This window comes from Panthera leo, chromosome A2 (assembly GCF_018350215.1).
Source record: "Panthera leo isolate Ple1 chromosome A2, P.leo_Ple1_pat1.1, whole genome shotgun sequence".
Lineage (NCBI taxonomy): Eukaryota > Metazoa > Chordata > Mammalia > Carnivora > Felidae > Panthera > Panthera leo.
The window spans coordinates 2,067,678-2,088,791 of record NC_056680.1 but is presented as its reverse complement, the minus strand read 5'-3'; the positions used below and the strand labels follow the sequence as shown (position 1 = coordinate 2,088,791).

The following is a 21,114-nucleotide window of genomic DNA, read 5'->3' as shown; positions in this document are numbered from 1 at the left end:
ACTGGTCCCTGTTGACTTTGACCCTCAATGAGAAAGGGAGGTATGCTTGAGTATTGGAAAAGATTGGTCGCTTCTATTTGAAATAACCATGCTTTGGAAGAGCAGTCTTCATGGTACCCTTCTGGAGAGAGAGGAAGACCTGGATCCTCCCACCTTGCAACCCCAAGATTTTGCCTACTGACAAGACACCTCCTGGTTCTCTCCATTCTCCCTGGAAAGGCCCCTCTCAGCATCTGCCTGCCAGCCCTTGTGTCACCACACTCCAGGGCACAGACTCTTGGATGCACGTGACCTGTCTAGACACACAGCAAACCCTGACTGCCTTGCACACCACGTGGTGATGTGACAGTAAGGGTTTCCCGGAACAGCAGCAGACCACATCTGTGCCACAGCCTTCCTGTGATGTTTGGCCCTGGTCTGGGGTCCTTTAGCTCACTGTTGTTTTCTTCTCTCTTCACCGAGAGATGCCCTGCCCTTGTCTGCGTTTATAAAACACTTGAGGGAGGGGGAACCCTTTTCTTGGTCTTCTGGCCTTTCAGGAACAGGCTCATGAGCATCCCATGAGTTTTCAGAAGGGATAGAAAGTTCAGAAAATCAAGTCTTTCCTTCACTTGACCTATTGACTGACTTAGGATTTGTACCCAAGTTCATGGTCTCTTCATTTGCAACCTTACAGGCTGTATTATTATTTTTTTTTTTAAATTTTTTTTCAACATTTTTTATTTTTATTTTTGGGACAGAGAGAGACAGAGCATGAACGGGGGAGGGGCAGAGAGAGAGGGAGACACAGAATCGGAAACAGGCTCCAGGCTCCGAGCCATCAGCCCAGAGCCTGACGCGGGGCTCGAACTCACGGACCGCGAGATCGTGACCTGGCTGAAGTCGGACGCTTAACTGACTGCGCCATCCAGGCGCCCCACAGGCTGTATTATTGAGAACACATTTGGTTCCAAGTAGTTTGAGATAAAAATACTATTTCAAAATACCTTTCAAGTTTTGCTATTTTTTTTTTTTTTCAAAAACTTCACCACTAAGCTTTGTGTTCTCCCCCGCACTGTCTCCTCCCACATGCCCTGGGTTCGTTCTCGCCCTGTGCTTCTGCAGGGCCCACTATCTGCCCTCACGGTCTCCCGGGTGGGAACTTCCAGGAGGCATACAGGACTCTGGGTCTGCCTCCACAGGGAGAACTTTCCCCCTGAGGTTGGAATAAGTGCCAATAAACATTTCAGTGAGCTGCCTTCAGACTCGGGGTCCCGGATTAGATTCATCTTACAATTTGGATTTGTCATGTTACTTCTTTACTGTATAATATTTTAATTTTATTTATTTATTTGTTTGTTTATTTATTTATTTATTTATTGCCTCTCAAAACATTTTAAGAAAATGATACACCTGAGGGCACCTGGGTGATTCAGTTGGTTAAGTGTCCAACTTCAGCTCAGGTCATGATCTCGTGGTTCACGAGTTCGAGCCCCACAGTGGGCTCTGTGCTGACAGCTCAGAGCCTGGAGCCTGCTTCATATTCTGTGTCTCCCTCTCCCTCTGCCCCTCCCCTCCTCATGCACTCTCACTCTCTCTCTCAAAAATAAACATTAAAAAAATAAAAAAATAAATGATATACCCAATAATGTGATGTTGGCTCAATGCTTTGAGATAATCTCCAAAGCTTATCACCTCCAGAAGATAGATTATTTAATTGGCAAGTGCCTGAGAGTTTCTCCCTCCCAACCTTCCTTGTGTCTCAAATGTGGCCTTAACTGGTTCCCACTGCTCTGTACGTTCCCCCAAACATAAGACACAAGTAGGAAAGGTTCTTCTTGGCAAAAGACAGAAACACTAAAATACGGAAAAACTGACTCTTGATGAGCAATGCTTTTGAGGAAGGAGCTTGATTGAAAGGGGCAAGTGTGAAAATTAATAAATGGAAATGTGCTTTAGAATGGACTCAGGAGAAAAGCAAGGCAGCCCTTGTCCACTACCACTCGTGCTTAATTGCAGATCCCACAGAAAGAGAAAAGCCTTGCAAGTCAGTAGGACCTCAGCTAATACTTTACTCCCCCAGGAGCAGGAAGAAAGGCTTTCACCCTCTGCCAGCCCAGCCAGTGAGCAGCCACAACGCGTCCAACTGCTAGTTTCCTACAACGCACCCTTGGTTCACAGCAACCCTCCCAACCTTCACATTCCACTAGAAGACTGTTTGTCTCGCTTGTTCTCTGGACTTGTGTGGTTCTGCCATCGCTTGTTCCAGACTGTAATTATCTACTGTCTGTAAATAAGCCAATTTACCAAATTTATTTACTTATTTATTTGCTGGTAAAATAACTAAGAGTTTCATTTTGAAGGTTAACAAGGTTGACATTGATTTCTCACTTGAACTAATGGCAGCACAAATATAGTGCAGTGGCATATTTAAAATGTTAAGAGCAGGTGCGCCTGGGTGGCTCAGTTGGTTGAGCCACCGACTTCGGCTCAGGTCATGATCTCACCATCCGTGGGTTGGAGCCCCAAGTCTGGCTCTGTGCTGGCAGCTCGGAGCCTGGAGCTGCTGCAAATTCTGTGTCTCCCTCTCTCTGACCCCACCCCACCCCCACTCTCACTCTGTCGCTGTCTCTCAAAAATAAACATAAAAAAATAAAAAATAATTTTAAAGGCTAAAAGCAAAATTATCTGTCAAACTAAATGTCTATGCTCAGCGAAAACATCCCTCGAAATGAAGAGGAAGCTAGAGACTGGGTCAGATGAAAGTGGAAGGAATCCGTCCAGGTGGACAGGCTCCACAGGCCCGTGAAAGGCTGTCTTTGAGGCAGAAGAGACCTGATTCCAGCTCAAGTTGAGGTTTCTGCAAAATGTCTTTCTTGCCACTTAAACCTAAGAAACGTTTAATTATTTCAGTGTCATGCTGACCCAACATATTATAGGGCAAATATATGCCTAAAAGTGTGGACAGCCAGGTGCAGCCTCATGGCTTCCACTCTGCGGTCACGGCTACGGTGGGAGGGGCAGCTCTAGGGCACCTGGGTGGTTTTATGGAAGCGGAAACTGTTCACACCTTCACAAAGCAGTTAACCTTTAACTGTATCCTCATGATAACAAGTCTTAAATTAATGAGAATTGACCACATCTTCCTTCACTGAATTTTCAGAGTCCTAAGGATTTTATGAATTTTTAATCACTCCCGCACCCACTTCCCCTTAGGGTGCGGAACTGTGTGTATCGGCCCTTCCAGGACCTTCCTGAGACCCTGCTCTGGTGGCACTCCCACAATGAGCCCCAGAACACATGGGACAGCACTTGGAAGTACTTCCTCAAGGACAGAAACTTACTCTTCACCAGAGAACAGCAGACAAGGCCGTTTACCCAAACCTCAGGCCTGTGTGAAGGCAGTACTATCAGCCCGTGCAGGACACAACTGTCGTTACAAGACAGATCCGTGGGGGGTCGTCCCAGACCCGAACCACCAAAGCAGCGGTGGGCCCCTCCGCCCTCTGCCCCCCTACATTGCCAACAACTGGGGTTGGGGGTCCTGGGACCACCACTCCTGCACCCCACCTCGCGGACAAGGATGGAGAGTCAGGTGAGGACCGACGGTGACCCCAAAACCAGTATGGGACACCGGAACCCCACTCGGGAAGACGGCTATAACTCGGGGCCACACCCCTGGGATCTGGGAGACCTGGGCCCATGACTCAGCCTTTCTCAGTCCCACTCCAGGCTCTCAGAGCATCTTCCTGGTGGTTCTGGGACTGTGGCAGGTAAGAATGTGGACACCACACCTAGAGCAGAGGGAGGCATGTGGTTATGACCCAGCTGCACTGGAAGAGCCACCTTGGAAAGCACAGGATCCCGCCTACCCCCGAGCCTGATTGGATGGTTTCTGAGCACAATGATATAATTGCACCGCGTTATGCACCCCTGTGACCTGATTGGGCATTGCTTCAGGTCCTGACACCTGATTGGACACTGCTCTGAGAAACCCGCTCCCACCCCGTGATAGGACGGCCTGCAGCCCCTTCACGTTCTGATTGGAAGGTGATCCTGGCACCACCCCTGTGTCCCAGAATTGGGCAGATCTGCTAGGTCCCACCTCCTGCTCCCTGATAGGTTGGTGGTACACACGTGTTTGACCCGCCTATCCAGAGGTCAGCTCCCAGCAGGATGGCTCCTGGCCAGGGGATGCACCCGCATCCTCCCTCCTTCAGGTAACTAAGTTTCTCCAGGAACCTCCCTTCTCCAGGAAACCTGCCCAAGTGAGACACAGCAGGGCTGTGAAACAGCACGCTCCCGTGACATCAAAGACTATTCTAGGATTACTCCCTTATTGCAAGTTCAACAGGGGCAAAATCAAGCCATGCACTGCTTGGGGATGAGAACAGAGGTAGAGCTGCAAAGAAAGGAAAACAACAGTAGTCCCCAGGGACAGCACACTCACACACTACAATAGAAAAATCATACACCTGCAAATACGGCACAAAGGTCTTAAGTGCTTGTGAACACTGGAGTCACCATAGCATGAAGGCGTGGAGCCCCCAACCCTGATGGAGAAGGACAGTTCTGTCCTGAGACACTTTTCCCCAGGGGACGCTCTCTGGATAAAGCCCCCCAGTAACCCGAGGAAGAAAGGAGGCAGAAAGAACTCGGGCATTTTACACCTGCTCAACGCGAGGCTGGCGGAGGACAGAGCCATCAGTGCTGAGCTGGACAGGGACAGCGCTGCTCACAGGTGACAGGTGACCTGCAGACGCCTACCTGAGCCCTGTGCTCCTGGGTGGTTCAGTTGGTTAAGTGTTAAATCAAGTGAGTCTTGATTTTGGTTAAGGTGGTGATGTCATGGTTCGTGGGTTTGAGCCCCACATCAGGCTCTGAGCTGAGGGTTCAGAGCCTGCTTGGGATTCTCTGTCCCTGTCTCTCTGCCCCTCCCCCTGCTCACACCCTCTGCCTCAAAATAAATAAAATAAATATAAAAACAGAGAGAGAGAGAGAGAGAGAGAGAGAGAGAGAGAGAGAGAGAGAAGACTCACAGGAAGTCCCCCTGGCTCACCCACGACAGGGCCATGCACAAAGCCCCCAAATCCACACTTTGTGCCTCATCCACGATCAGCTCAGCTGCTTGTCCCCGTGACCAAGGGGCACAAAATGCTGGCTGGTCCCAGCAAAGTGCTGAGAAGCAAAGTGCTTTGGCTTCTCTCCTTCCTCCAGGCCCCTGAATGTGGGCTTGCTCTCAGCCTGAGCCACACACAGCCCCTCCTGGGGACAGGGGGACAGGCTGGCCTCAGGGAACCTCCACGTCAGCACCACACCTGCTCATGCCTGGTTTCTTTCCTCCTCTCCTTTTACATGACTCTTGAGACACTCGCAGGTCTTAGGCTCACAGTGTCCTCCCTGTCGATGTAGCCCCTGCCCCAAATGCAACTGCCCCCCCGATCCCCTGCAGGCCCCTGCCCCCCTGCACAGCCATTGTCCCCAGTGCAAAAGCCATCCCCCCCTCCCCGTCCCCCTGCAAGGCCCCTGCCTCTAGTGCAACAGTCCCCTCCCCCCCGCCCTTTGCAATCATTCTCCTCAATACAGGACTCTCCTTACTCAGTTGGGAATCTTCATTTGACACTGGTTTAACCAACTGTCCACCACCGCCCATTTCCTACCCAAACTTTACCGAGGCCACTGTCCTCCCCACAGGCCCCTGCACTGCGGGTGGCCCACACTCTGACCATCCACTCAGCTGAGGAACAAGGCCCTGGGGACATGAGCCAATGAGGCCTTCCTCCACCGCAGTTGCCGGATCCGGACACTGGGCTTTCCTGCCCATCCCCCTCTTAAAGAACAGCCACGCCCCGGTTCTGTTTCACTGGAGACACTGGAGGATCTCTGAGACTGGACATTGTCCCTGTTGGAGTTTTTTGTATTAAAGGGTCCTCAGACAAGCTGGGATTTGAATTTCTCTCTTAGGTCCATCATGAGTTCCCCGGATTTACCGCCCCACGGGTGGTGGTCCCGGCCTTCTTCCACCAGCCAGGGACTCAGCTGGTGACACGGAAACCAGCACGTGAGAAGGGGACAGGACGCCAGAACCCCACTCCGCGGACGAGGGCTGAAACTCGGGTCCGGTCACCGCGGTCCGGGAGACGTGGGCCCGCGGCCACTTCCGGACGGTTCCGGCCAGTTGGAACGAGCGCCCCCCACCCCGTCTCAATCCCGCCGGACTCACCCTCTGGCGGCTCCGCTCCGGGCTCTCCACGCGTCCTCCACTCGGCACTGCGGCCCCAGGCGGGTGCCAGCCCCGCGCAGAGGAGCCCCAGCCCGCGGGGAACGCGGATTCACGTCCACGAGGTGGGATCGCGCCCGCCCCCGGGCCTGATTGGACGGTTCCCGGGATATAATTGCGGCCCCCGCGCCGTGATAGGACAGCTTGCGGCCCTTCACGGTCTGATTGGAGGGTAACCCTGACACGGCCCCTGGGGCCCCAGATTGGACAGCTCCCCCAGGCCCCGTCTCCTGCCCCCTGAGCGTCCGGCTCGCGATACACCTGTGCCGGATCTGTGAGCCCCCAGGTGGGCTCCCAGCAGAATACGCTCTTGGCCCGTTGACCCGTCTGCACCCTCCTTCTGTCCCGAGAATCTGACTCACTTTCTCCGCGGAGCCTCCCTTGTCCGGCGCCAGATCAGGAAGAGACAGAACAAAAGGGCCCGGCGACCCTTGAGTCCGCCGTGGACACGGGGTGGCGGTGCACGTATCCCCTGTATTTAAGAACAGCTCAATGACCGGTGATGTCACCAAACAGAAGATAAGGTCTTCCTGGGTTTTGACCTGACCCTTTGACACCGCGAGGCCCCACTCTCCATCCCCGCCCCACTTCTCTGGTCTCAGGTCAACCAAACGTGCCCTGTGTCCTCAGCCCCCACGAGACGTGGGATCCCGCGATCCCAGCAGGACACAGCCACAGGTGTGCATGGCTAGGGGAATGTAAGCTAGGGCACCTGATGTGGATAAAATCTTGATTGTTTCTCAAGAAGTTAACCACGGAATTATAATGTGACCCATGTATTGAGTCCTACCCAAATCGAAACAGCTTCCCGGATGTGTGCACACGAATGCCAGGTGCAAAACTATTCAGGACCCACAAGAGGGAAACGTCCCAAGTGTCCCCCAGTGCGTGGATGGATGAAGAGGGTGCAGTGTATACACAGGACGGACGGTGATTCAGCCCCAGAAAGGAATGAGGCACGGACACATCATGCACGTGAACCAATCGTGAAAATGTTATATACCACGTGGAAGACACCAGCCACACCAGGCCACATGGTGTGAGTCCGCTTCCATTAAATAGGCAGAGTGGGCAAATCCATTGCGACATTAAGTATTTCAACAGTGCCCAGGAAGCATGATTTCCTGGCTATTGTGGCCTTTAAATTTGTTTTGAAAATTGAGATATAAGTCACACACCGTAGTGCTCACACTTTTAAGAGTAAAATTCAGGTGTTGTTTTATTTGGTGTGTTCTCAGTGCACCATCTGAAGAAGGAAATGGAGCCTTTTACATTCCGCTTTCACAGGGACTGATTACAAAGAGGATCTGCTGTGACCTTCCTTGCAGAACACAATGCACACCTGAGTATTGCAACACATCACACCTGTGGCTGTGCCCAGCTGGGGGTCCTGATAACACACATCCCTAGACATCGTTTAACGCGATAGGCCATGAAGGAGTTTCTGGTTTAAGTGATGATCTTTGATTCTTATGCAAATACACATCTGTACATCCATACCTTCATCATTATGCTTCCAACATACAAGTTCTTGATGACTGCTCAATTTGGGGTAAGTCCCTGTACCTCATTTTATAAAAATTCATGTCTCTGAACAATTGTTCCTATGTGTAAAATTTTGAAGTGGGATTTGTGAAGTTCCAAGAAAAACTTGGTATAATGCTGATGGAATTCTATTAAAATGATTCAACTATTTGTTAAGTATTGACACGTGGGAAGATTTCCTTGAACCTCTTTCTCAGCCCACCTACAAGCCAGGAAATTCTGATGGCTCTAACTTCAAATACTATCTGGGCTTCAACCTCCACATCATAGCCATTCTACCAACCCAGTGTGATCCACCACCTTGGTTGAAATCACCATCCTACTGTCTGTTGTCATGGTAACAGAAGGATACTCTGCGGGTGCCTGATCAACTCATCTTGAGAAATCACCATCCTAAGGGACCTGAATGTGAGACAGGAAACCATCAAAACACTAGAGGAGAAAGCAGGAAAAGACCTCTCTGACCTCAGTCGCAGCAATTTCTTACTTGACACATCCCCAAAGGCAAGGGAATTAAAAGCAAAAATGAACTATTGGGACCTCGTGAAGATAAAAAGCTTCTGCACAGCAAAGGAAACAATCAACAAAACTAAAAGGCAACCAACGGAATGGGAAAAGATATTTGCAAATGACATATCAGACAAAGGGCTAGTATCCAAAATCTATAAAGAGCTCACCAAACTCCACACCCAAAGAACAAATAATCCAGTGAAGAAATGGGCAGAAAATATGAATAGACACTTCTCTAAAGAAGACATCCAGATTGCCAACAGGCACATGAAATGATGCTCAACATCGCTCCTCATGAGGGAAATACAAATCAAAACCACACTCAGATATCACCTCACGCCAGAGTGGCCAAAATGAACAAATCAGGAGACTATAGATGCTGGAGAGGATGTGGAGAAACGGGAACCCTCTTGCACTGGTGGTGGGAACGCAAATTGGTGCAGCCACTCTGGAAAACAGTGTGGAGGTTCCTCAAAAAATTAAAAATAGACCTACCCTATGACCCAGCAATAGCACTGCTAGGAATTTACCCAAGGGATACAGGAGTACTGATGCATAGGGGCACTTGTACCCCAATGTTTATAGCAGCACTCTCAACAATAGCCAAATTGTGGAAAAAGCCTAAATGTCCATCAACTGATGAATGGATAAAGAAATTATGGTTTATATACACAATGGAGTACCACGTGGCAATGAGAAAGAATGAAATATGGCCCTTTGTAGCAACATGGATGGAACTGGAGAGTGTGATGCTAAGTGAAATAAGCCATACAGAGAAAGACAGATACCATATGGTTTCACTCTTATGTGGATCCTGAGAAACTTAACAGAAACCCATGGGGGAGGGGAAGGAAAAAAAAAAGAGGTTAGAGTGGGGGAGAGCCAAAGCATAAGAGACTCTTAAAAACTGAGAACAAACTGAGGGTTGATGGGGGGTGGGAGGGAGGGGAGGGTGGGTGATGGGTATTGAGGAGGGCACCTTTTGGGATGAGCACTGGGTGTTGTATGGAAACCAATTTGACAATAAATTTCATATATTGAAAAATAAAATAAAATTAAATTAAAAAAAAAACAGAACAAACTGAGGGTTGATGGGGGGGGTGGGAGGGAGGGAAGGGTAGGTGATGGGCATTGAAGAGGGCATCTTTTGGGATGAGCACTGGGTGTTGTATGGAAACCAATTTGACAATAAATTTCATATATTAAAAAAAAAAGAGAAATCACCATCCTGTCTGTTGTCATGGTAACAGAAGGATCCTCTGCGGGTGCCTGATCAACTCACCCACCACCAAAGTCCGTCTTCTTGACTGACCAGCACATGCAACCCACCCCATCCTCTCCTCTCACATCTGCTGTTCCTCCTCCCCCCTCACTCTGCTGGGGGCACAGTGGCCTCTGGTGTCCTTCAGATATCCGAGGTCCCCTCCCTCCTTCAGAATGCATTCGTCTCCTGGGGCTGCCATAACACAGCATGAGACAGACATTTGTGGTGTCACAACTGAGGCTGATGAAAGCCTGAGATCAAGATGTCTTGCAAGGTTGGTTCCTTCTGGAGGCTCTGAAGGACAAACTGTCCCAGGCCTCCCTCCCAGCTTCTGGGGGTTGCCCACAACCCTTTGCATTCCTTGAGGGGGTAGATACATCATGCCAATCCCTGCTGCTGTCTCACATGGTCAAGCCCTGTCTTCAGTGCAGGCCTCTGTGTCCAAATCTCCCAGTTTTATAAGGACACCCATCATTGGGTCAAGACCTACCCTGATCCAGTGTGGCCTCCTCTTCCTTACATGGGCAAACACCTTATTTTTCTTTAAAAAAAAAAAAAAATCTTTTCATGTTTTTATTCATTTTTGAAAGACAGAGCACAAGCAGGGGTGGGGCAGGGGGGGGGGTGTGTGGAACACAGAATCTGAAGCAGGCCCCAGGCTCTGAGCTGTCAGCACAGAGCCCGATGTGGGGCTTGAACCCACGAACCGTGAGCCAAAGTCGGACGCCGAACCAACTGAGCCACCCAGGTGCCCCTGAACTACTTATTTCTAGAGAAGGTTGTATTCTGAGGTTCCACGTGGACATGAAATTTGGGGTGTACAATACTGAACCCAGAGTGTGTGTGTGTTTGTACTGCATATACCTTGTCATGAATTTATCAACTTCCAGTGTTACCTGAAATTGTTATTTTACTCTTCCACTTTCCTATTCCCACCAACCTCCTAAATATATATCCCTGATATTTTAATTAAATAGAACTTGTATAGCAACAAAATGACACCCTGTTTACTTTTCACTGGTGAGACTTATATATAAAAATGATATTTTATCTATTTACATTTATGGGTTGTCAAATCAGCCTTGCAGTTTTTCATTTAAGACAATTCTTGTCCATATTCTCATACATGCTTAGTCATAGTACCAGCTACATATGACCTCATGGATTTTCTCCTTATGAATCAATTTTTAAAATTCTTATCTATTAAGACTTTTGTGATTAACATGATTGTAGTACATTAATAAGACTAAGATAATGACTTTGTCGATGCCCTGAGCCAAAGACCACCAGGACCACACCTGTAGTCAGAGAGGATCATCCTGGATTAGCGCATCAAATGACAACTCATGAAGGAGGGTAGAGGTGTCAGTGTGAGGGGCACACTGTGACATGAGCCACGTGAGGACGTGTTCTGACATGTCACATTCAGACATGTGATGGATGATGTGTGTGGGATGTTCTCCTTTACTCTGGACTGGGTGCTGTCTAATCGAGATACCATCAGGAGGTACGTGTAAATTTATCATTGAAAAATTATCATAGTTCTTATCTGTTTTTATTTTTTGAAAATGTTTATTTATTGGTGCACCTGGGTGGCTTAGTTGGTTAAGCATCCCACTTTGGCTCAGGTTATGAACTCATGGGTCTTGAGTTTGAGCCCCACATGGGGCTGGCTCTCTGTTGTCAGCATGGAGCCTGCTTCCAATTCTCTGTCACCCTCTCTCTCTCTGCCACTCCCTTGCTTGCCCTCTCTCAAAAATAATTAATAAATTAAAAAACAATATTTTGAGAGAGAAAAAGAGAGAGCAGGGGAGGGGCAGAGAGAGAGGAAGAGAGAGAATCCCAAGCAGGCTCCACGCTATCAGCAGAGAGCCCACCGTGGGGCTCAATCTCATGAACCATGAAATCACGTCCTCAGCCAAAAGCAAGACCCGGATGCTGAACTGACTGAACCACCCAGGTGCCCACACAGTTCTTATCTAGAAAAAAGAATGCAGTGCAGCTCAAACTATGAATAAAGAGGCAGCCAGCACATCAGGAAGAAGCAGGGAATATTTGGTGAGTTTTATGGACTGGACTCTATTTTCAAGCCTTTTACAGACATGACCATAACATGGTCTTCATGTGCCTCGACACATCACAGACAAGGAAGTGCCTCGTCCGAGGACAGGTGGGTGAATGGTTTCTGCTCAGTGAGAGAATGTCACAGCCCAGTACTGAGTGCCGGGCCGGCTTCCGTGTCTGAGGCTATGACTGCCATTGTCGCTGACTGTGTGAACACTTGACCTGCTGCTTACTCATATCCGGCAGTGTGTTCCTTCCATAAAGGAACTCCACCAACATATATAAATCCAGTTTCCCCTGAGCAAAATCTGTAAGATAGATATTTTTTATCTCCTTGTCTGAGTTGCCTGAGGCCTACAAATGCAGGTGATTTTCCAGAGGACACAAGAGGAAAGGAAGCACTCAGGATGGTCACTGAAACTGAGCCTTCTTTCCCAGATTCTATACTGTCCGGTAATAAATAATGAGCCTCCCTCATGCCCCACACCGTCGGCCCAGAGCACACAGTGATGTTCCATGCCGATCCAGGCACTGCAGACACTTGCCCACATGGCCTCGTGCTCATGGCCGCCCACCCTCTTGCTCTGCTCGCTCGCCCCCGTGGTGCTCCCCAGTGTCACCCCCTCTTTACATGCACTGACTGTCCTGGGATGTGATCATAATACACGATTATCCTGGGCCTTTCTGTGCACCTGGGTTGGTCACACGAACTGGCTAGCCGCTAAAGGCACACAGAACACGTGCAGAGTCACAGCCTACAGACATCAATGGGCATCCCAGCAAAACTTCTCAGTCAGAATCTGAAGGCACTACAAAGAATAGAACTCCAGGTTCAGAAGGAAAACTGCCACTGGGTATGCAGAAGGGCTAACAACTTATAAGCCAGTTTGACAAAGTATGTCATGGGTCTGCTAAGAAAAAGAGCGTTCCATGGAATATGTCCAGCTTGAACTCTTTTCCACCGGTGATGAAACAGAAGCGTGGTTCTGACCCACAGCTTCCATGCTGTTCTAGTTCAGCGCAGCTATATCTGAGCCTTATCAGTGTGTGGTATCCACGTGACCAGTGGTCGTATCGATTGGTGAACTGAGGACAGCAGAGAGGAAGGCCCATTCTGACAGTGGTTGGAATGACTAGACATAAGCATTCCTCTCTGCAAACACTGTACAGATATCTTGATTTTCCATTTAAACTACCACATTCCTGAACATTCCCTTTACCATTTCCTTCCCCCAGCCCCAGTGGGACTGCTCACCTCACACATCATCTCAGACATGAAGCCCAACTCCACCCGAAATACAACCAGACTCCCACCACGCCCAGGACCAGGGCATCATCCCTGGAGGCCATGTGACACAGAGATAGAAACTGATCTGTGTCCAATGGGGGCGGACCAACAGAAGCATGAGTGGTCTGCAGGAAAAGGGAAAGGCCTGGCCTATTTTTCCTCCACTGGAAATAAGGAAACACCTCTGAGTGAAGCATTACCAATCAATTACCCATCCTTCATGGGAAGAAACATCCTTTTCAGCACAATTTCTAGCAGGGAGGAAGTACAGGTTTCCATTCTGGTATCGATTTTCAAGTAAACATCTAAGAGCTATTTTGGACAACAAACATTGGAAAGATGCCTTTCCAGATATTAGCAGTGTCCTCAAGGCAGTTATGCCCGGAGCTCCATATAAGAACTCATTCCCACCACCACTAGACTCACCTCATCAGCCACACTGTTTCTTCTAGTCGTTCACAGACAAGTAGGGAAGATGCGTGTGTCTGCCTCCTCCTCCCATATTTTTGAGCAGGACAGTCACAGCCCAGCTGATGACAGACCATCAGAGCTCCGCCGTTGAGAGGTGGTCATAGACCAGCCAATGAGAAGGCACCATCTTCAAACCCCCAGTTCGTCCCAACGGACTTTATCTTTACCACAACCCCTCCCAACTCTCCCCATTTCCTGTAAAAGAGCATCCTCTCCTTTCTTCTCTGAACTTGCCCATGGATCGGCCATGTCTTGCCTGTCCTGATTTGCAATCCTTGCTATTCCCAATAAACTCGTTTTTGCTTGTAAAATAATAGACACTTAAAATTAACCTCACTTTGGGGTCAGAAACCACACCCGTTAGAAGTGTGCTTTCAGTCCTACTCCTGTGCGGACTCAGACTCTTCCTACCTGGACCTGTGCAGGCCTTTGGATCATGGCCTTTTGAAACCAGCCAGTTTGCAGGAAACTGTGGTTTTTAGGAGTTTTAGGAGATCCCAGTCATCGGATGCCTTGAGGAAAGAGACCACATTCGGATCCAGACAAACCTCCTCAGGACTGCGGATCGCCGACACGTCTCCTTTTGATTGGTGGCATTTTACACGTCACTCCTCTGAACAATGAAGACTTTTCATAGTTTACTGATAGGTCTTTTAAATAGGATGGAAGTGGTAAATATTCGCTTGGGTGTGCTATCGGAAATCTTTTTTGTTTTTTAAATAACATTGTATCATTTTTTTAAAACTATCTTGACAGCCACTATGGGGATCGAACCCACAACTCTAAGTGCAAGAGTTGCCCACTCCACTGACTGAGCCAGCCAGCCTGCAAGACCTTTTTTAAAAGGTACTACGGGAGCAATGCTTTCCCTTTCACATCCAGCCCAGTAGTATGAGTTACAAACTGCCACTCGGCCATATGCCTTAGCCACGGGCAAAACCAAAAACATTTAGCCCGATAGTTGATATGCACTTGGGGTACCTCAAGACTCTGGAATATTATGGAAACAATGAGGTGTTTTTATCTCCAATGGGGATAAAACTGAAGAGGTTCCTATGTCCAAAATTTATCAGATGCTATATTTTGGCCAGCTGATCTGGCTGATATTAGGGGTACTAGGCACCCCAGGTATTATGTCCTGGGGGCCAGAGGAAAGCACCTCATAAGGATTTCCACCACAATCACTGCTCATGGAAACAAACGGGCAAACCTGAGTCATGGTCCAAAGGGATGTCCTTTGAAGTCACAACTTGACACAAAATTGACTGACACCAAAAATTAGTCCCAAAAAAGAAACAATATTGGAAGTTTACCAATTGTCCATTCAATAAAAAGAGAGAACTCGGGGCACCTGGGTGACTCGGGCAGTTAAACATCTGACTCTTGACTTCCACTCAGGTCATGATCTTGCAATTCGTGGGATCAAGCCCTGCATCGGGTTGCATGTGGACAGTGTGGAGCCTGCTTGGAATTCTCTCTGCCCCTCCCCCACTCTCTCAAAACAAATAAATAAACAACAAAAAAAAGAGAACTGATGTGAAAATATATCCTTTAATAATAAGGATTGAATAGAAGAGTTGGTACTGACTCAGGAAATTGCAGTATCTGCAACAGAGAACAGAACTTTCAACAATAGAAGTCTACATGTTGTGATCATATACTAGAAACATTCTGCAAGGTGAAATTAAAGAAATCTTTTTCTATAATTATATAAAGTTGTACACACACTGCCACACACACACACACACACTCTCTCTTCTCACTCTTGGGTCTGAGATATATACTAATGGAAAGGAGACATGTTGTGCATAACAGTGTGATTACTTGAAATCTGAGACAACAACATCTATGTTGTACAGATGCAGAGGAGAAAGAAGGCCACTTAAAACCAGTAGCATTCATATCAGTGACATGAACTAGGAATTCATACATTTGGGATCCCCATTAAGGAAGAGGCACTTTGAAAGACAAAGTCATATTCATAACAATGAAAAGATTTCTGTCCTGCCGGAATTTTTGTGAACAAAATACATCAAGTTCTATACCTGATGTTTTCCCAAAATCTTGTTTGTTCAGGATCATCTCCAGTGTGTTGGCTCACATTCCCAATAAAATTTTAAGGGAGAATAAATGCTTTTCCACAGTGTGTCTGTGCTCACAGATTCCTGGGATACCTGAAGGCTTTCCCACGGTGCTGAAGTTAATAGGGTTTCACGTCACTCTGCTTGCCCGTGTGTGTGTCCTTGAAGGGAAGAGAGACAAACGAAGGCTTTCCCACAGAGCAGACATTTACGAAGTTTCCCCAGTGTGTGTTCTCACATGTACCTGCAGATGTGTGTGATCCCAGGAGGCCACGCTGCTTATTCAGAGTTTCACTGCACTGTGCGTGTTCGAGTGACGTTTGAAATGTTCATGCTTCTGGAAAGTTTGTCCACACTCCTTAAAATCATGGTGTCTCTCCCCAGTGTGTGTCCACGGGTGTGTTTCCAGGTGTGATGGACACTTGAGGGCCCTCCCACACTGCAGACATTCATAGGGTCACTTTCTAGTGTGTGTCCTAATGTGCACTCGCAGGTTCTCAGAGGAGGTGAAGGCTTTCTCGCAGTGCTGACATTTATAGGGCCTCTCCCCAGTGTGTGTCCGCACATGTATTTGTAGGTCTCTGTGATACCTGAAGGCTTTGCCACACTCCTCGCATTCATAGGGTTTCACTACATTGTGAGTGGTCATGTGACGTTGAAAAGGTCGATGCTTCCGGAAGGTTTCCCCACACTCCTTACATTCCAAGTGTCCATCCCCTGAGTGTCTTCTCGCAGTATGTAGTACGAGGGTGTGGTGTCGAATGAAGGCTTTTCCACAGTGCTGACATTTATAGGGTCTCTCCCCAGTGTGTGTCCTCACATGAGCTTGCAGACTTGAGTTGTACCTGAAGGTTTTCCCACACTCCTGACATTCGTAGGGTCTCTCCCCCGTGTGTGTCCGCATATGTTCTCGCAGATTTCCAAGATATCTGAAGGCTTTCCCACATTGCTGACATTCAAAGGGTCTTTCCCCCGTGTGTGTCCTCATATGGATCCGCAGATCTGTCTGATCCCGGAAGGCTCTGCCACACTGCTTACATTCACAGGGTTTCACCATACTGTGCATGGTCATGTGCCGATTAAAATGTCCACAATTCCAAAAAGATTTCCCACATTCCTTACATTCATAGGGTCTGTCCCCTGTGTGTGTTCTCACATGTCTTACAAGGGAACTGCGACCAGAGAAGGCTTTCCCACAGTGCTGACATTCATAGGACTTCTCCCCAGTGTGTGTTTTCTTATGTGTCCGCAAGCTTGACTTATACCTGAAGACTTTCCCACACACGTCACATGCATGGACTCTCTTTCCACAGTCACCTCGCACATGACCCTGAAAGGAAGACGTGCGAGTGAAAGCTTTTCCACATTTCTTGCACTCTAGAGATTTTTTACTACTGAGCCTCTTCGATGTCTTAGATACTCTCCCAGTGTCCTGACTTTCATCGGGTTCCTCTATAAGGTCTGTGTCCGCGTGAGTGCTGAGGCTCACGACGCAGCTGCAGGCTAGCCCACACTCCTCACCGGGACTAGGTTTGAGTCCTGGGTGAGATCCTCTTGGCTTCCCAAGGAAGGAACCATCTGCGAAGGCTTCTCTACGCTTAGCATGTTGACAGGATTTGCCTCTAGTAGGATAACCCTCATGCACAGTAAGACTTGTAATCGGGTTCAGGGTTTCTCCACATGGATCTCCTTCAATACGTTCACAGACATTCTCCACCAAAGGACTTCTGTTCAAAATAGGAAGGCACATGGTTAGGGAATAATGCTTATAAGCGATCTCTTTGTTAAATAATGATATATTGATGTTTGTTAATCATTATTGGACTACCTAATGGCCATTGTCAATGAATGGGTATGTTTGTGGCACTGTCTCCATGCTTACAAAGTGGTACAAGCTTACTGCTCTGGCTAAGGACTCAAACAAAGTCATAACTTTCTGGGCTTCTTACATATAGTTTTCCCTGATCATTCTTCCCAACTGAATTGTTTTATAGATGATCAATATCTACAATGCATTTATAAAAACTTTGTCTTGTGGGGCGCCTGGGTGGCTCAGTCGCTTAAGCATCCGACTTCAGCTCGGGTCACGATCCCACAGTTTGTGGGTTTGAGCCTCGTGTCGGGCTGTGCTGACAGCTCAGAGCCTGGAGCCTGCTTTGGATTCCGTGTCTCCCTCTCTCTCTGTTCCTCCCCCACTCATGCTTTGTCTCTCTCTCTCTCTCAAAAATAAACATTAAAAAAAAAATTAAAAAAAACAAAAACCTCTGTCTTGTGAAAATTCCGACTGCACAATTGTTGTGCTAGGTTTACAGCTGTTCTTTAATTTCTAGTCTCATAACCGCCAACATCCCCGTTCCTCCCATGCAAGTGTCAGTCACCTTGAATGCCCTTCCTGGGTTTGCAGGTGATCTCCTCTGCTACAAAATGTCTGCTTTTCTCCAAAAACAGAACACGAATCTTTTCTTGTAAATATTCCTGTTTTGTCTTCTCCCGGTGGCTCATTCAGCAAAATGCTCCACTGAAGCCTTGATGCACTTGTGTTACCTTGACTTCGACAACCTGCAAGAATTAGTAGCGTAATTTAATTTCTTGGGAATGGTCGATGTTTCAAGATAAGAAACAGACCTTACATCGACTTCCAGTCACATACTGATCCCAAAATGTAAATGAAGTTCGTCAGGAAGAACGGACACATGACCACAGAAAAATTCTGGGGACCCTAGTGGTTTGGGACTTTGCCATTAAGAAGAGTGTATGAAATGGCAGCCTCTTTACTCAGCAATACTTCAAAATACATGGAGACCAATGTGGAGATAAGTATTATCAGATTATTATCAGATACTAACTAGGCAAGATACACACAGCCACCCGTACCCCTACAAGAGGAACACAAAAGGCTCACTTTGAGGGTGAGAATGGATGAAAAGTCTGGCAGGGAAGCCAAGTGAATGACAAACATCATCTTCTCAAAGAAAGACTGAGTCACCTTTCTAATGGACGTGTCCAAATGCTTTTCCCTTCTCTGGCACCTGGTGCACCCGAGGGTTGCTGGTCTGTCCTGAAGGCACAGAGGCCCTTGGTGAAGCCTTCTGCACTGTCCCAGTTGCCAACGGGAGGTCGGGTGGTGGGTGTGGCTACTGCCCTGCCCCTGGAGAACAGCTCAGCAGGGGGCAGTATTTGAAGGGCATCAAGCAATTTGGAAGATGGATTCATAGTCTTCAAGGTCATTGCTAATGGATACCTGTGTTTTGTTTTGTTTTTAGTGGAAGCATTTTGATCTACACTATTGTCAGTTGTACAACATACAACTATATGTTGGACAATTATATACATTAAAAAGTGCTCACCATAATAAGTGCAATTACTGTCACTATACAAAACTACTATAAAATTATTGACCATATTCTCGGTGCTCTACTTTTCCTTCCTTCCTTATTTATTCAGTAAGTGCAAATCTGTTCTTCTCAATCCCCTCCATGATTTCACCTGTCTCTCCATCCCCTTCCAATCTCACAAACACCATTTTATTCTCTATAGTTCTAAGTCTATCCTTATTTTTTGCTGTTTGTTCGTTCATTATGTTCTTTAGATTTCACATATAAAAGACAGTGTTTGTCTTTCTGTCTTATTTACTTGGAATAATACCCTCTAGATCCATCCAAGTTGTCACAAATTGCAAGACTCCATCCATTTCATATTGCTGAGTGATAGTCCCTTGTATGTGAAGATACCACATCTTCACTATCCATTCATCTGTTGATGGACACCTGCATTGTTTCCATATCTTGAGAATAGTGACTAATGCCACAAAGAATGTGGGGGTGCATGTATCTTACTGTCCTGGTTTTTCCTTTGGTGAACTACCCAGAAATGCAATTATGGACCATATGGTACTTATGTTTAGCTTTTTGTGGAAGCTCCATACTGTTTTCCAACGTGGCTGCACCAGTTTAAATCCCACCAACAATGATGAGTTTCCTTTTCTCCACATCCTCACCAATACTTGTGATATCCTGTGTTTTTTGAAGGTAGCCATTCTGGCTGCTTTAAGGTGACAGCTCATTGTGGTTTTGATTTGCATTTCTCTGAGGATAAGTGCTATTGAGCAGCTTTTCATGTGCTAAGTGGCCAACTCTATATCTCCTTTAGGAAAATGTCTGTTATGTTCCTCATCCCATTTTTTATTTTTCCTTTTGTTTCCCTTACCTGAAGGGAGAATTCCACAAAAATATTGCCAAGGCTGATGACGTCCATGAGTTTATCTCCTCTGTTTTGTCTTAAGAGATACGTGAGTTCAAGTCTTACACATAAGTATCTAATCCATATTGAGTTTACTTTTGTGTGAGATGATGTAAGAAGGTGGTCGAGCCTTACTTTTGCAGGTAGCTGTCTCATTTTTCTAACACCATTTATTGAAGAGACAGTCTTTTTTCCATTGTATATAATCAGCTCCTTTTTTTGTGGATGATTTGACCATATAAGCATGGGTTTATTTCTGGACTCTCTTCTGTTCTCTTGATCTATAGGTCTCTTTTTGTGCCAATACGATACTGTTTTGTTTCGTATAGTTTTGTAGTATAGTTTGAAATCTGGGACTGTTATATCTTCAGCTTTGGTATGCTTTCTTTCTCAGCATTGCTTTAGTTATTTGGAATCTTTACTGTTTCAATAAAAATTTTAGAATTTTTGCTCTAGTTCTTTGAAAAATGTTATTAGTATGTCAATAGGGATTGCATTGAATATGTAGAGTGCTTTTCATAGTATGGGCATTTTTAACAATATTAACCCTTACAATCCATGACAATGGTATATCTTTCCACTTATTGTGTCCTTTTCAATTCATTCATTAAATGTCTTATACTTTCAGAGTACAGGCCTTTCAACTTCATTGAGTACATTTATTCACTATATTTTCTTGTTTCTGAAGGAACTGAACATGAGATTGCTTTCTTAATTCCTCTTTCTGCCATTTTGTTATTATAGAAAAACAACAGACTTAGGTATTATTACTTTTGTATCTTTCAATGATTCTAGTTCTAATAGTACTTGGTGAAGTTTCAAGGATTTTCTATAAATAGTTTCAAATCATCTGCAAATATTGACCATATTTTCATCTTCCTTAACAGTCTGCATATTTCTTAATCTTGTCTGACTTGTTTGGTTAGGACTTCCAGTACTATGTTAAATCAAAGTGGTGAGAGTGGACATCGTTTTTTGTTCCTGATCATAGAGGAAAAACTTTTGGCTCTTGACCACTGAGTATGGTAGCTATGGGTTTGTCATATGTGGCCTATATTCTGTTGAGGTATATTCCCTGTATACACACTTTTTGAGAGTTTTTATGAGGAATGGAGGTTCAATTTTGTCCAAAGATTTTCTACATCTATGGAGATGATCACATGATTTTTAATAATTTATCTCATTAGTGTGGTGTATCATATGTTGATGGATATGCTTATGTTAAATCCTTGCATCCATGGAATAAATCCCTCTTGATTGTGGTGAATGCTCCTTTGAATATATTTTGAATTCAGTTTGCTAACATTTTGTTTTATATTTGACATCTATGTTCAACAGGGATATTCCTGTGTAACTTTTTTTCTCTTTGTAGTGACTTTGTCTGGTTTTGGTA

The 21,114-nt window shown here is 46.4% G+C and overlaps 1 protein-coding gene across 1 annotated transcript in view; it reads right to left on the bottom strand.

Annotated features, from left to right (window-relative positions):
- Window positions 1–17,123: 17,123 nt before the first annotated feature.
- LOC122213736 (zinc finger protein 77-like) overlaps window positions 17,124–21,114 on the bottom strand; it is an 81,397-nt gene continuing 77,406 nt past the window's right edge. The window contains exon 6 of the mRNA XM_042927932.1: window positions 17,124–17,209. Coding sequence (XP_042783866.1) covers window positions 17,148–17,209 — 62 coding nt within the window. The 3' untranslated portion in view covers window positions 17,124–17,147. The remainder of the gene's footprint in view (window positions 17,210–21,114) is intronic.